Here is a 16,821-nt window from a genome sequence, read left to right as displayed (position 1 = left end):
CAAGACTTAAAGCTGCCGAGTGTGGACACCCCTGGCGTAGCTTACTGTGGGATCCCAGCTATGGTAAATCCTACACTATATTTCAGGGTCCTATTCTGACCTAGGGTTCCTGAGAAAGCATATATCACAATCTTAGTCCCGAAAAACCTCTTTAATTGAGACGGCTGTGAATTACGGTCATTCACAGCCCATAATGATTCACAAACAGTCTGTGAAGATTCCGACAGATGTCTGCTCGAGTTGACACAGTCTTTCAGGGTAATGTTGATAAGCACCCACCTTTATCTCCTTTGAAATGCTACCAGAGACCTAATTGTCAATTAGTTTTGCAAGGCCAAATGGAGCACAGAGACGAACAGAGTTCTCAGAGCTTGAATTGACTATATGAACTAATTGCTTCCTGCAAAGGCTCACATCCGTTTGCTCCTCTTTTATGTCTTATGGGAGGGCCAATCATCTCCAAGCCTTACTCCCGAGTCGCCCTTTTTTTTCTTAATTGTTCTTGCCTTTGGCAGCTCTGTTCATGTGCACACTGGGAACAGGCTCACACTGTTCTTCTGCCTCGCTTATGTCAGATTCCGGAGTCTCTGGAGGCAGCACATAACTACCAGATGGCCCTGGCCTCCTCTCTGCCTCTGACACAGAGCCCTCGTCCGAGCCTTCCCGAGACTCCAGGACTGGCCCACATTCCTCCCCAACCTCCTCACTGTCCAAATCTACTGCCAGCTCTGCTGGCCGCTGGCAGGCCACAACAGGTCCAAAGAGAATCAAATCACGGATGGATTGTTCAGTAAATCCTAAAGCTTGGCCTTGTGTGTGAATCTGCTTTGAAGTTGCCTCGTCTTCTTTTTCTTGACAGATTGTGTTGGTAGATGACACAAAGTCCCCAGCAAGTACGGCAGAGGTGGACAAATACGATACAGGAGAAAGGGACACCCCTGTGAACTTGAAGCTGGAATGGGTTCTTGGCAAGATGCCACGTAAGGTACGGAAGGGCACAAATGAGTCTCCCAGCATTAAAAAAAAAAGAAAAAAGATCCGATTAACATTCAACCAGGGATACTGAAGACAGATTAACTCAATTCTCCTTGAGGGATGTGACCAAGTTTCAGGAATTTGTTAAGTTTGGAGGATTCATACCAGTGGTGAAATCCTCTGAGGTTTGCTACCGCGCAGCGTGGAAAAAGGAGGCTTAAGAAGGTAAGCAGAACAGGGAGGGGGGGAACAGCTGTGCCATGCCATTTAGATTCTCTAGAAAGCAGGGTTTCCTTCTTTCTAGCAAATATAAATTGCACGGCACGGGTGATCGTTGGAAATACCGGTTCAGCTAAACCAGTAGCATTTTTTCTACTACCGGTTCTCCTGAACCCGTGCGAACCGGCTAAATACCACCACTGATTCATAAGTACAGGTAGTCCTCGACTTAGGACCACAATTGAGCTCAACATTTCTGTGGCTAAGCCAGACAGTTTTTAAGTGAGTTTTGCCCCATTTTACGACATTCCTTGCCACCGTCGTTAAGTGAATCTCTGCAGTTTTTAAGTGAGTAATATGGTTGTTAAGTGAATCTGGCTTCCCCATTGATTTTGCTTGTCGCAAAAGATGATCCCATGACCCTGGGACACTACGACCGTCATAATTAGGGATCGGTTGTCAAGCGTCTGAATTTTAATGACGTGTCCATGGGGAATGCTGCAACGGTCATAAGTGTGAAAAATGGCCATTAAATCACTTTTTTTCAGGGCCGTTGTAACTTCAAATGGTCGCTAGGAAAATTGTATGGTATATAGGGTAGTTGAACATTACCTGTACAGTAGTGGCCAAAATTGTGGAAACCCTTTGGGAAAAGTGTATTTTCTAAAACTAGCTAATAACACCACTTTTTTTGGGGAGTAGTACCATTAAATTATGTATCGATGGAAAGATAATTTAATCAAGAATGTAATGCAATAACTTTTAAGGGATTTGCTATTAGAATAGCAGTTACAGTATAAAGAAGAAAAGTGAAAAACAGAAAAAACGAGATATACAGAAATGATCCCCATAGAAAAAAACGAGATATACAAAAATTATCACCACGTCAGTTAACACTTAGTTGGGGTAACCTTTAGCATGAATTACAGCCTTACAATGTCTTCCCATGAACCAAGTCTTTCAGTTCTGCAGCTGTTATGTGAAACCAAGATTGAATGATGGCTTCTATTAACTGGGTTTTATTGCTTGGTCGCTTCTGACTAAGAAGTTTCTTTAGTCGGCTCCATAGATTTTCCATTGGGTTAAGGTCTGGGCTATTCCCAGGCCATTCCAGCAGTGGAATATGATTATCTTGAAACTCCAAAAAAAAAAAAAAAAGTGTTATTAGCCATCAAACTTCAAAAATACACTTTCCCAAAAGGTTTCCACAATTTTGGCCACCACTGTAGACCATGATAAATACCAGATTGTGTACCCACACTCTGCCCAAACAAGCCAACTACCTCTTTGTCTGGGAAGGGAAGGATTGTGGTTTGACCGTGATCCAATTACAGATCTTCTTTAACTTACGTCCACTATTAGTACAAGAATTTTTGTCGCTAAGCAGGGCAGTTCGGTGAATTCCACCTGATCTTTTTCCACGGTTGTTAAACGAATCACTGCAGTTCTTACATAAATCCCATGGAGTTTTCTTCTTCCCTTTCTTCCTTCCCCTAGTTTCCCATTATTATTTTTTATTTTCTTTGTATTTTAATCTATATATATATAAAAGCAAAAACCACTTACGCATTAATCATGAAATTAACCGTAAAGCTTACAAACTTGAAATTTTCCATGTATGCTCCTCTTGGCTTCTAGGTGCTCACTAAGAAAGGATTTTTCAAAATGACCATCAGAGCATTAGTATTTCCTATATTATGATTAACACGCTCTGATGCTAAGGAGTTGTACTCCCCCTCCCCACCTCAAAAGAAATCTGTTCCAAATGCAAAACACAAGCAGAGGAGAGGAGTTTCACTTTCAGTTTTACTTTCACAGCAGCAAGCAGCTTTACTACAGAACAGTTGACCTAAGCCACGCCCAGCCTCCTTCCTGTCTCCTTCTTGCTCACACAGCAAATACTGTTTGAGTTTCCAAACACCGCTCAACTCTCTCACACACTGACAGGATGCTAGCCAGATGAATACCGATGGATGCTGCGGGCTGGGACATTCTACTCCCCCACCCCCTCTGTTCCAACTGCCAGTTGCATTATATTAACACACACTGATGCTACGGAGTTACACATTCTACATTAAGTTTCCGGCTGCAAGTGTCAATTTATCAAGCCCGAGCATATAATTTTGTAGCGAAGCCTGGGCGTCCAGCTACTATTCAGATAAACTAATAAAAATATGTAAACTTAAAAGAAAAAAGAACAGAGAGGAATATTCCAGTGATGTTAATAACGCTATGCATGCCGTGTTTTTCTTCTCACCACCCAGGAATTTGTTTTAAACCGTGTAAACCGAGCCCTTCGCCCTCTGGATATTCCTAAGGCCCTGAGGGTGGTGGACGCCCTTCAACTCGTCCTGAAGCTCCCAGCAGTGGCTAGTAAACGTTACCTGACAAACAAGGTCAGTGTCTGGATCACGTTGGGCTTTCTTGGGTTGGGCTGCCTCTACAGACCCATCTGTGTAGCTTTAAGAGCTCTGCCTTTTATTGATACCTGTTTCCAACTTCCCAAGGTAGCCTATAACCTTGGGATTTCCTTGTGGTCTCCACTCCACAGACCGCCAAGTCTATATCTGCTTAGTTTTTTTTTTTTTTAACCAACCAGGAACCTGCTACGACAGATGCAGATGCTAGATGCAGAAAAGATTTACTGTATTTTTCGGAGTATAAGACGCTCCGGACTATAAGGCGCACCTACTTTTTTGGGGGAGGAAAACAAGAAAAAATTTTTTGCCTCTGCCTCCCAGCAATTTGCCTCCTTGCAGCAAACAGCCTGTTTCAGTTTCAGCACAGCCTGATTAGCACAGGAAAAAAAAATCTGTCTCTGACTCCCAGCAATTTGCCTCCTTGCAGCAAACAGCTTGTTTCAGTTTCAGCACAGCCTGATTAGCACAGGAAAAAAAATCTGTCTCTGCCTCCCAGCAATTTGCCTCCTTGCAGCAAACAGCCTGTTTCAGTTTCTGTTTCAGCACAGCCTGATTAGCACAGGAAAAAAAATCTGTCTCTGACTACCAGCAATTTGCCTCCTTGCAGCAAACAGCTTGTTTCAGTTTCAGCACAGCCTGATTAGCACAGGAAAAAAAATCTGTCTCTGCCTCCCAGCAATTTGCCTCCTTGCAGCAAACAGCCAACAACGGAGGCGCACTGAGGCGGCAATAGGCAATGGCAATCCCTGAAGCCTGAAACAGCTGATGGTCAGGAGGCCGATCGAACCGACAATCAGCTGCTTGTGCTAATCAGGCTGTGCTGAAACTGAAACGGGGTGTTTGCTGCAAGGAGGCAAATTGCTGGGAGGCAGAGGCCAAAGAGTGGGGGCTGGTGGGTGGGCGGGGCTACATTCGGTGTATAAGACGCACCCAAATTTTCACCCTCTTTTAGGGAAGGGAAGTGTATCATATTCCGAAAAATACGGTATATATTGCTTTTTTTTCTGCTGATTTGTTCCCGTTTTTCTTTCTTTTTTTTTTGTTTCCCATTTTCCTGGCATAGGTTGATCGTTCGGTGACGGGGCTGGTGGCCCAGCAACAGTGCGTCGGTCCCCTCCACACACCCTTGGCGGATGTGGCTGTGGTGGCCCTTTCCCCTTTTGAAACGGTGGGAGGAGCCACTGCTCTTGGGGAACAGCCAATCAAAGGGCTTATAAACCCTGCAGCCAGTGCCCGATTGGCCGTGGGAGAAGCCCTCACCAATCTGGTCTTTGCTCGGGTCACCGATCTGAAGGTAAGCCCCTCCTTCTTCAGTCTTTTTGAATCTGTGGCCCCCTCCCGCGCTTCTGTTCTACTTTGTCAGGGACTCAGGGCGGGACCAAGGGAGGAAGTGACATCACACACAGCATGACATCATCTTACACGACATACAATGATGTCACTGTGACTTGTTCTAGATGTCTGTAGCTCCACTAATGCTTAAATTACTTAAGATAACCAGAAAAAAAAACTTATTAAAGCTTTTCTGTTCTCCAAAAATGTTCCCCAAGATTAACAGACCCAGCTAAATTCAGCGCTGATATGTGCATTGGGGTTTAAAAATAAAAGACCGAAACAATTAATTTATGTTGGATGCTCCAGTTACAAGGAAAAAAGCAAGATTTCTGGAACAAAAGAAAGAACAGATTTATTTCTGCAATAATTATAATGTAATGATTTTGACGATATCACAGCAATATCCTAATTAGGAGGAAGAATGGTGCGGTATCTTAGAGGCGGAGCTCTTTCCTCGGAATCAGGAGGCTCTGAGTTTGATCCTTGGTAGAGGCAGGTATTTCTCTCATTGGGTATGCTGAGAACATACAGTAATGGCCAAAATTGTGGAAACCTTTCGAGAAAAGTGTATTTTCTAAAACTAGGTAATAACACCACTTTTTTTTGGAGTAGTACCATAAAATTGTATATCGATGGAAAGATAATTTAATCAAGAATGTAATGCAATAACTTTGATGAAGGATTTGCTATTAGAATAGCAGTTACGCTATAAAGAAGAAAAGTGAAGCACGTAGAAAAAACGAGATATACAAAAACGATCCCCATAGAAAAAATGAGATATACAAAAATTATCACCATGTCAGTTAAAATACTTAGTTGGGTAACCTTTAGCATGAATGACGGCCTTACAACGTCTTCCCATGGAGTGAACTAAGTCTTTTAGTTCTGCAGCTGTTGTAATGTAAAACCAAGATTGATTGAATGATTGCTTCTATTAACTGGGTTTTATTGCTGGGTTGCTTCTGACTAACAAATTTATTTAGTCGGCTCCATAGATTTTCAATTGGGTTAAGGTCTGGGCTATTCCCAGGTCATTCCAGCAGTGGAATATGATGATCTTGAAACTCCAAAAATTAAAAAAAAAGTGGCGTTCTTAGCCATCAAACCTCAAAAATACACTTCTCCCAAAAGGTTTCCACAATTTTGGCCACTACTTTATCTGCTGGAAAAAAACCTCCGCATTGGTGACAGGAAGGGCATCCGGCCACTAAACACTCAGCTCCATTCAGTTGCCCACACTCCACCCTGCAAGGGATTATGGGATCGTTAAAAAAAGGAGGAGGAGGATCCTAGTTGGGAGGAGCTATCGCTGTACCAGTAAGCTGTAATTTTAAATGGATGCCCAATTATTAGAATTAAATTTTCCCAATTTGCAATAAGGAGGAGGACTGTGATAAAGATAGGCAGACTCATTTACCATAGAGGAGTGAAACATATCTTAAGTCTACAAAAGACAGATAATGTTCAGAAGAGGCTTATTATAACCTTTTTCAATAAAAGGAATTTTTAACCCTTTTTGGTTTAGTTTAGTGGAGCAGAGAATGCTCTAATTAAGGCATAAGAAAGCATTTCCTTGCTGGTGAGTAAAATACTCATTTTTCATAAGCGCAAATATATTTTCACTTGTTCAGTTCGTTCTCTCTTTTTTTCTGAATGTCGTGTTCTTCCCAGCTGTTCTCCTGGTTTCCAAATTCTCTTTTCTTTTGTGAGCTCGGGTTAATTTCTGTATCAGAGTCATTGATGCAACCAGGCCTCCGGTTAATCTCTGCACTGGAGTCATCGTACTTGCAACTGCTGGGAAAAAAATTTCCTGAGCTCGTTTCCCAGCTGGAAAGCAGTCACCGGTGCTAGAATAAGAATAAGAATAATTTTATTTCTATACCGCCCTTCTCTCGAAGGACTCAGGGCGGTGTACAGCCTATTAAAAACACAAGACAACATCAGTTAAAATAATTTAAAATTATTAAATGAATTCGGCCCAATTTAAAACCCCAGGAATTTAAAACCCAATTTAAAATTGTTATGTTGATAGCCCAGCCTGGCGGAACAACAGGGTTTTGAGTGCACAACGAAATACCCGGAGGTCGGAGATCTTGCGCACTTCCGGGGGCAGTTCATTCCACAGGGCTGGGGCTCCCACAGAGAAGGCCCTCCCCCTGGGTGTCGCCAGCCGACATAACTTGGCCGATGGCACCCTGAGGTTACCCTCTCTGTGGGAGCGAACTGGCCGGTGGGAGGCTATTGGTGGCAGAAGTCGGTCTCGAAGGTACCCGGGTCCCATGCCATGGTGGTAACCAACACCTTGAATCGCACCCGGAAGACTACTGGGAGCCAGTACAGCTCGCGCAGGAGGGGTGTTACGTGGGCACAACGAGTTGCGCCCATAACCACCCACGCGGCCGCATTCTGGACCAGCTGGAGCCTCCGAGTGCTCTTCAAGGGGAGCCCCATGTAGAGAGCATTACAATAGTCCAGCCAGGAGGTGACAAGGGCATGAGTGACCGTGCGCAAGGCGTCCCTGCTAAGAAGGAATTGACATGGAAGCCAGCTGCCAGAAAGCGGAATTTCCTTAATTAAGGAAGGCAAGAAGCAGACATGGCACAGCTCGAGTGTTCCTGCTTTACAAGCACAGTGGGAAGGCGAACCTTTGCCTTCTTATTCTTGATTTTCCTTTGAAGCTCCTACAGTTTGATGGGTTTTGGTTGAAATGATTGCCCTGGATCTTGTCTTCCTGCCTTAATGGGTTAATCCTGTCCCAGGACCTTTGTCTTTCCTATCCTGGGTGTTAATCCTGTCAGGGGCAGGAAAAAGGAAGTTCTGGTGTGCCTTAGTGAGTTATTTTTAGCCTGCTTCCACTTATCTTTATTGCTCTACTTAAGTGTTCCTTTGAGCCTGGTGTTTTTGCCTGGGGTTTGAATTTCTTAAGAGGAAAGGGCTGTTTTAAATCTTTTGGTACTGTTTTAGTGGTTCCTGGTACTGTCCTTTTGGGGTGTACTTCCCACACAACCAAGCAACTTGCTTGTCTCCATGCAGGATGTGAAGTGCAGCGGCAACTGGATGTGGCCAGCCAAGCTCCCGGGCGAGGGGGCAGCTCTGGCAGAAGCCTGCAGCGCCATGTGCTCCGTCATGGGAGAGCTGGGTGTGGCGGTGGATGGCGGGAAGGACTCGCTCAGCATGGCAGCTCGGGTTGGCACAGAAACAGTCAAGGCGCCTGGTGAGGCCTGGGATATTGTATGTTAAGGCTGGGTCCCAGAAAGCGGTCCGTTTGCTGGGATCCCACAGCTCTTCATCTCTGGGTTTTTGGGTTGTGGAGTTTGTGGAGAAGGTAAAGACCTTCTCTGTCTTTATTTTCATGATTGTATTTTTCGTTGCGCCAGGAACCCTGGTCATCTCAGCTTACGCTGTCTGTCCTGATATCACAGCCACCGTCACTCCTGACCTCAAATGCCCCGATGGGAAAGGTAAGGCGAAGAGTATTGAGAATGTCAAACGTTGTTATTTGAAGGTAGTCAAATACGGTGAATTAAAAACTTTGATAGAGTTTAAATCCCACTTTAAGCCTTCCTTCCTCCCTCCCTCCCTCCCTCCCTTCCTTCCTTCCTTCCTTCCTTCTGAATATCCATCTCTAATCCTCCTTCCCTCCCTCTCTCCCTCTCTAATCTTTCCTTCCTTCCTTTCTCCCTCCCTCCCAACTGTCTCTAATTCTTCCTTCCCTCCCTCCCTCTCTCCCTTTCATCTCTAATCCTCCCTCATTCCTCCCTCCCTCTCCATCTCTAATCCTTCCTTTCTTTTTACCTCCCTCCCTCCCAACCGTCTCTTTCTTCCTTCCCTCCCTCCCTCCTTTCCTTCCTTCCTTCCTTCCTTCCTCCCTCCCTCCCTCCCTCCCTCCCTTTCTTTCTCTCTAATCCTCCCAACCATCTCTTCCCTTTCTTTTTCCCTTCCTCCCTCCCTCTCTCTCCATCTCTAATCCTTCCGTTGCTCCCTCCCTACTGCCTCTAATTCTACCTTCCTTCCCTCCTCCCTCTCCATCTCTAATCCTCCCTCCCTCTCATCTCTAATCATCCCTCCTTCCTACCTCCCTCCCTCTCATCTCTAATCCTTCCTTCCTTTCTTCCCTCCCTCCCTCTCCATCTCTAATCCTCCCTCCCTCTCACCTCTAATCCTTCCTTTCTTTTTCCCTCCCTCCAAACCATCTCTTCCCTCCCTCCCTCCCTCCCTCCCTCTCCCATCTCTAATCCTCCCTCCCTCTCCATCTCTAATCCTTTTGTCCTTTCTCCCTCCCAACCATCTCTATTTCTTCCCTCCCTTCCTCCCTCCTATCCATCTCTAATCCTCTATTTATTTATTTGACTTGTATGATGCCATCTTGCTTAGAGGTGACTTTGGGCAGCTTTACAAATTTCTCTGATTCACCAATTTTTTCTCCTCACCTTGGCATATTGTAGGGGCCTTGCTTCATGTGGCTGTGACCCCTGACAAGCATCGACTCGGGGGTAGCGCACTGGCCCAGTGCTTCTGTCAACTGGGAGACACTTCCCCAGACCTGGATGACCCCAGCACCCTTGTTTCCTGTTTCCGAGTTACTCAGGATCTGTTACGAGGTCAGCCTCCTTCTCTTCTCGTTCTAACCTTCTGTTTTTGTAATGTCCTGCTGGACAAAGAGGTCTTGGCATTTGGGGTGTGGGGTGGGGAGTGAGGTTGGTCTTCATAAAGACTGTCATGCCCCCCTCAGAGCCTGAATTGGCTGAGGAAGATGAGCCAGAACTGGAGCAGACGGAGATCGAGGGGGCGGCTTTGTTGGCTTGGGAGGAAAATGGGGAGGAGCAGGCCCAGTCAGGCCAGGGCCTTTCAGAATTGGGATGGCTTGTAGGCAGGGAGGAAGTGGGGTCAGGATGACCAGGAGAGGCTAAGCAGTGAACATGAGAGACAGAGTTCAGGCGATGAACAAGGACCACCTGCTCCTGATCCTCGAACATGGAGGGTGGAGAGATGGCGAGAACAACGCAGACTGAACTGGCAGCTGCCTGTATTATCTTTGTGCTGTGCCCCAGGTCATCACAAAGACATTTCCTTGGGTTTTCCCGATTCTGTGCAAAAGAAAAATTAGCTTATGATAAGCTGGGGGAAGGGGATAAATTTACACATATCTGCATGTTTCGGGTACTTGAATTTTGTCTTTGTTAGGGACAAAAGGGAAGAGTAAGGAGATGTATGCCATTTGGCCTTTCAGTTCTTCCACTGGCTTTGCTCGCGCAGGTTCATATGGTCTAGAAACATCGTTCTTAAAAATGAAAATAAAGCAGGCAGCTCCAAGAATGGGGGATACGGCTGCCCCCGATTATGGAACTATGGGATAACCACATCCAGGGCCACGTTTTTGCCCTGTAACAAAATAATAAGAGTTGGAAGGGACCTTGGAGGTCTTCTAGTCCAATCCCCTGCTCCAGCAGGATGATGGCGAACCTATGGCACGGGTGCCACAGGTGGCGCACAGAGCCATATCTGTGGGCACATGAGCGTTGCCCTAGTTCAGCTCCAGCACGCATATGTGCGCCAGCCAGCTGGTTTTTGGGCCTTCCAGGCCCACCGGAAGTCAGGAAACGGGCTGTTTCCAGCCTCTGGAGCCTGGGGAGGGTGAAAAACGGACCTACCGGGCCCACCGGTAACGTTTTTGCTGTCGTGTGCCAAAAGCGGGGCGAGTGGGTCACACGCACATGCGCAGGGGGGGCGGGGCACGGGGAGGAATTGAATTACGGGTGTGGGCACGCGCGTGCGTGACCCCCCCACACTCCCCCTGCTTTTGGCACGCGAAGGCAAAAAGGTTAGCCATCACTGCCCTATACCATTTCAGACAAATGCTTGTCCAATCTCTTAAAAACCTCCAGTGTTGCAACACTCATAACTTCTCGAGGCAAGTTGTTCCACTGACTAATTGTTTCTACTGTCAGGAAATTTCTCCTTAGTTCCCTTAGTTCCGTGATGGCGAACCTATGGCACGCGTGGCACAGGTGGCACGCAGAGCCATATCAGTGGGCACGCGAGCATTGCCTTAACTCAGCTCCGGCGTACATGCGCGCACTGGCCAACTGTTTTTTGGGCCTTCCGGGCCTACCGGAAGTTGGGAAACAGGCTGTTTCCAGCCTTCGGAGGTCTTCCGGGTGGGGGGAAAGCCTGTTTTTCGCTCTCCCCAGACTCTAGAGGCTTTCTAGGAGCCTGAGGAGGGTGAAAACGGCCTTCCCCACCCCCTGGAGGCCCTCTGGAGGCCGGAATCGGCCATTTTGCTGACTTCTGGTGGGACCTACTGGGCCCACTGTGCCGTTGTGTGCCAAAAGCGAGGGGAGCACGAGGGGTCATGTGTGCATGCCCGGGGGGCTGGGACATATTGAATTATGGTGGCACATGCGTGCGCGTGACCCCCTGCCCTCCCCCTGCTTTTGGCACGCGATGGCAAAAAGGTTAGCCATCACTGCCTTAATTGCTTCTCTCCTGGATTAATTTCCATCCGTTGCTTCTTGTCCTGCCTTCGGGTGCTTCGGACAATAGGTTGACCTAATCTTCTTTGTGGCAGCCTCTCAAATATTCAAAAACTGCTATCATGTTCCCCCTAATCTTGACTCATTTTGATTTCTATCTTAAGTTGGATTGTATTCTACTATAATTGAAAAATGTCCCATCAAGACTTTGGACGTTCTTTCCTTCCACAGATTCTCTTCTTTCTTCTGGGCATGATGTGAGTGATGGGGGACTCCTGACTTGCTTGCTGGAGATGGCCATTGCTGGGAATTGTGGAGCCCACATTGAGCTCGGAGCACCGGGGATCCAGGGTGAGTAAACTGGGGAGACAGTTACGGCAGTGGATGTACGTGGACCAAGAGACTTTGTGGAAGGGGAAAAGAGGGTCAGACGTATTGGGTACATTTCATTTCATTTCATTTTATTTGATTTATATACCGCCCTACTCCTGAAGGACTCAGGGCAGTGAACAGGCACAAGATAAAACACAGAGAATATAAAAAATTTAAGAGCAGAAGTAAAATGGAATTAAATCAATTTAGCCCAAGACAAATTTAAAACCCCAGGTTAAGAACAAATTAAAATTTACATTAAAAAGAGAATGGGAGAGGTTAGGCCAGACCAGCCTGGTGAAATTAAAAGGTCTTGAGAGCACGGCGGAAGGTGCGTAGATCCGGGATCCTCCGTATCTCCGGGGGGAGCTCATTCCAGATAGTAGGTGCCCCCACAGAGAAGGCTCTCCCCCTGGGGGCCGCCAGCCGACATTGTTTGGCTGACGGCACCCGGAGGAGTCCCTCTCTGTGAGAGCATACCGGCCGGTGGGAGGCCGTTTGCAGCAGCAGGCGGTCCCATAAATACATGGTGTTAGAGAACAGCAATCAAGATAAATAAAGGTAATCCTTGCAACCTTCTGACCATGTTGCAGTCACTAAAATGAACTGTCATAAATCGAGGACTACCTACAGGCCTTCTTGAAGTGGGATCCCGGGGGGAGGGAGGGGCAGAGAATTGAGAGAGAAGAGGGTGAGGAAATATTTCTCACGATATTGTTGTTTTACTTCTCTTTCTTAGCTTTGGAGGTGCTTTTCGCGGAAGAACTCGGCTTGGTGCTGGAAGTGCCCCGCGCGGCGGCAGCCGATGTCTGCGGCCGGTACCGGGAAGCCGGGGTGCGCTGTGTGCCTGTTGGATATTCCGGTCCTCGCGGTCCAAATGCCATGGTAAATGCAGAGATGACTAGGGAGAAAAAAAGGACAGGGAGTTATGGTGTTAAAAAAGCTAGGTCACCAGCAGAATTGGAATAGACACCAAGCTAGCAGGAATAGCCAATACTCTAGATCCGGTCCGCAGCAGGGGTGGGCTGCTGGGGGTTCGCACGGGTTCGGAAGAACCTCTAGCTAAGATTCTGTGCAGTTCAGAGAACCCTCAAATCCCACTCCTGGCTGGCCCCGCCCATTCCACCCCTCCCCTCCCAGGAGTCCCCACGTGGCCCGTTTTGGATACAGGTAAGTGGAGGGTGTGTGCGGAATCTCCGGGAGGGTGAAAAACGGGCCTAGCAGAAATTCGGGAAGGCCTCCGGAGCCTGGGGAGGCTGTTTTCGTCCTCCTGGAGGCTCGAAGAAAGCCTCCGGAACCTGGGGAGAGCAAAAACATCCCCCCACCCCCACGTGGTGGTGCAGGAGACTGAGTAGGCCATGCTCATTTCCCATGCGGCCAGCTAGAAACAGCAAATGCCATGCCTCTGCCCCCTCGTATCCCGTTTTCAGCCACAACGGCCTTCTGCAGCCTTCTGTCAGCAAAAATGGGGCATGGGCTCCGTTTTCGCTGGCAGAGGGCTATCAAGTTTTTAAGAGAATGGATGCCCATTTGTCTGAAATGGTTTAAGGCTTCCTGCCTAAGCAGGGGGTTGGACTAGAAGACCTCCAAGGTCCCTTCCAACAATGTGAATCTATTCTGACCCAATTCTCCAAACAGGACAAACCCTCTGTAGTTGAAGCAATGATTCTTTTATTAGGAAAAAGTTTCTCTTTCACCTCAGGCTAACAAGTCTGTCTGGTAGAGGAGATGAATAGTTGTCTGCCACATCTATTCATCTCCGCCCCCTGCCTTTTATCCCCACAGCTAGGGTGGGGTTTCGCTAGCAGCGGTGACTCTTCCATCCTAAGGATCAGCCCATAGATTTCCACTGTTCTCCTCTCCTCTGCCTTCTGCGCATCCGCGAGTCAGGCACTGGACCCAGCTGTTCCTCCTCGTCCTCATCAGCCACCTCCAGACCTGAAGGCTGTTGACTCTCCCTCTAAGGCCCAGGCTCCGCCTCTGTCTCTCTCTCTCTCTCTGCCAGCTCCATTTCCTCTTCCGCCTCGGAGCTCTCAGGTTGCCTTGATACTGACTCTGACTCCCACGTCTCCTCCTCCTCTCTGATTCGGCTGGTGGAGGGGTTGGCGGCCGACAGACCACAACATAATCTGTATCCTCTTTTAGCGGAGGCACATTGGGCTATAAACCTTGCTGTGATTTGTGGCTAACCTTATCACCTAATTGCATCTTCGGCTGCTCTGCAATCCATGACATGTGTGTTGTGGCTCCGTTGTCTGAGCCTGGGCTATTGACAGATGCAGACTCTGAGAGTGAGGGGGAGGAGTTGGCAAGGCCTCCCTCTCCAGGACCCTCCTCTCTGGCAATGCCTCCGGAGGACACCGAAGGCCAAACGATAGGCTCAGAGCCAAGCACGTCCCCGCAGCCACAGGTGGACAGCGACGAGGAAGATAAGTGCTGGCTGGACCCTCGACAGAGGCGCAGGGTGAAGCGTGCGCAGCAGAGGGGAAGGCGTGCCAGAGATTAGCTGAATCACTGGACCACACTCCACAGGGTATAAATGTGGGTGTGGTGGCCGGTTCAGTTTGTGACGAGCAAAAACTAGAAATACTCCATGATCTCTGCGTTACTGGACTTTGCCTGCTTTATCGGACTGCATTTGGACTAATCCTTGTATTATTGACACTCTGCCTGTTTTATCGGAATGCTGGCAGTCTAATCTTTGTTTTGTGTGAGTAAAGTCTAAATTGGCAGCTAGCCACTGGGTTGCTGCCAGCTTTATCATCAAAGAGTTTTGTCGTGTGGCTTATTAACTCCGGGCTGTCTGTGGGTGTGTGTGCGTGGTACGGGGACAGAACAGTGTGTTTCTCACGTGTGTCTATTTTCAGGTCCAAGTCACCGTGAATGGTCAGCAGGTGCTGGCGGAGAAAGTTTCCACCTTGAGGAATTGGTGGGAGGCCACCAGTTTCCAGCTGGAAAGACTGCAAGCCAATCCAGATTGTGTGGCTCAAGAAGAGATGGGCTTGGCCAAGAGGACGGAACCCAATTTCACCTTGACCTTTAACCCCCAGGAGGAACTTCCTCTTCTTCAGGAAATGGGTAGGAAATGGACCGGGTTTCCATCAGAAGTTGGGAAGGAGGACTGTTCCGACTTCGTTCCTCAAGATCTTGGTTTCACACCAAGAAATAGAAATTGGTATATTATACAGATAATCCTCTATTTATGACCAGGGGTGTGCTCCTGGGGGTTCGCAGGGGTTCGGGAGAACCTCTAGGTAAGATTCTGTGCAGTTTGGAGAACCCCCAAATCCCACTCCTGGCTGGCCCCGCCCACCCCGCCTTGCCCCTCCCAGGGGTCCCCACGCAGCCCGCTTTGGATGCAGGTAAGTGCAGGGTGCATACAGAGGTTTGGGGAGAGTGAAAAATGGGCCTACCGGAAGTTCAGGAAGGCCGGAAATGGGCACTTTCCAGCCTCTAGAGGGCCTCCAGAACCTGGGGAGGCTGTTTCGCCCTCCCGGAGGCTTGAGGAAAGCCTCTGGAGCCTGGGGAGGGCAAAAACAGCCCCCCGCCCGGCCACGCCCACCATGGCCACACCCATCCAGCAACCGGGCAGAGAACCCCTTGCTAAAATTTTTGAAGCCCACCCCTGTTTACGACCACAGTTGAGCCCCAAAATTTCTGTTGCTAAGTGAGACATAAGTAAATTTTGCTACTAAATAAGAATGCAATATTCTGCGGTTTTCCCCGTTGTTGTTTTTTGTTTTTTTTTTACTTAAAGGAAATAAAGAATATAACAGACACCCTTAAGTTTGGGTTAATGTTACTATTGTCCAGGTAGTCCTCGACTTTACAACCACAATTGAGCCCAACACTTCTGTTGCTAAGCGAGATAGTTGTTAAGTGAACTCTGCCCCATTTTATGACCTTCCTTGCCCCCGTTGTTAAGTGAAATCACTGCGGTTGATAAATTGGTAACCCGGTTGTTAAGTGAGTCTGGCTTCCCCATTGACTTTGCTTGTCAAAAGGTCGCAAAAGGGGGGCACAGGACCCCAGGATACTACAACCATTTTTCACACTTACGACCGTTGCGGTGTCCCCATGGACACATGATCAAAATCCAGACATTTGGCAAATGACTCATATTTATGACCATCGCAGTGTTCCGGGGGTCATGTGATCACTTTTTACAACCTTCTGGCAAGCAAAGTCAATGGGGAAGCCAGATTCACTTAACGACCAGTGTGACTGACTAAAAAGGAAGCCCAAAATTTCCATTGCTAAGCAAGACCGTTGTCAAGTGAGGTTTTATCCCACTTTACCTTGTTTCTCACCACAATCGTTAAGTGAATCACAAGCCATTGTGAAGTTAGTAACGCGGTTGTTGAGTGAATCCAACTGTTGTGGTCTGCCAGCAGCCTGCGGAGCTGGCAGCAGAATCGGACAGCGAGGAGGCTGGGGAGGAACATGGGCCAGTCCTAGAGTCTGGAGAAAGTCCTGACGAGGTCTCTGCGTCGGAGGCAGAGATGGGGCCAGGGCCATCTGGGAGTGATGTGCGGACTCCGGAGCCCCCAGAGTCAGACAGCAGGAAAGCAGAGGAACAGGAGGAGCCTGTTCCTAATGCACGCATGCGCAGAGCTGCCAGAAGGCAAGAGCAGCTAAAGCAAAAGGGACAACTCGGGAGTAAGGCCAGGAGATGATTGGCCCCTCCCATAAGGCTTAAAAGGCACTTGGGCCCTTTGCAGGAAAGCAACATTGCTAACTCTGTTTCCAGTCGGCATCTCTTGTTTGTTTCTGAACTTCGTGGGGCTTTGCCAAGTAAAGCCTTTGGCAGTGTGTCAAAGAAGATAAAGGTTGGTGATATTCTGAAGGACTTCTTCTGAACGCCTTGTTTTGCAACTAGTTGGGACTCATCTGGGAATTAACATAATTCTCAGCTGTTGCAATAAAATAGGTTTGTTTAGGACTAATTGTGTATTGTAATTACTCAGTAAGCCTAGGTCACAACACCGACTTCTCCATTGACTTCGCTTCTCAAAAGGTCGCAGAAG

At 47.8% G+C, this 16,821-nt stretch overlaps 1 protein-coding gene across 2 annotated transcripts in view; it reads left to right on the top strand.

Moving 5' to 3' along the window:
- Window positions 1-16,821, top strand: part of PFAS (phosphoribosylformylglycinamidine synthase) — a 78,083-nt gene that overhangs the window by 50,799 nt on the left and 10,463 nt on the right. For both annotated transcript variants that reach the window (XR_015734180.1, XM_087893828.1), the window contains exons 16-24: window positions 860-985; window positions 3,459-3,590; window positions 4,678-4,908; window positions 7,983-8,163; window positions 8,327-8,410; window positions 9,395-9,550; window positions 11,654-11,773; window positions 12,534-12,679; window positions 14,662-14,872. Coding sequence is in view for 1 of the 2 variants with exons in the window: in XM_087893828.1 (XP_087749954.1) it covers window positions 860-985; window positions 3,459-3,590; window positions 4,678-4,908; window positions 7,983-8,163; window positions 8,327-8,410; window positions 9,395-9,550; window positions 11,654-11,773; window positions 12,534-12,679; window positions 14,662-14,872 (1,387 nt within the window). In the remaining variant the exon portion in view is untranslated. The remainder of the gene's footprint in view (window positions 1-859; window positions 986-3,458; window positions 3,591-4,677; window positions 4,909-7,982; window positions 8,164-8,326; window positions 8,411-9,394; window positions 9,551-11,653; window positions 11,774-12,533; window positions 12,680-14,661; window positions 14,873-16,821) is intronic.

The sequence above is a fragment of the Pantherophis guttatus genome, chromosome 4 (assembly GCF_059756535.1).
Source record: "Pantherophis guttatus breed Tessera chromosome 4, ASM5975653v1, whole genome shotgun sequence".
Classification (NCBI taxonomy): domain Eukaryota; kingdom Metazoa; phylum Chordata; class Lepidosauria; order Squamata; family Colubridae; genus Pantherophis; species Pantherophis guttatus.
The sequence above is the reverse complement of the archived record's forward strand: the minus strand, read 5'-3'. Positions and strand labels throughout refer to the sequence as shown.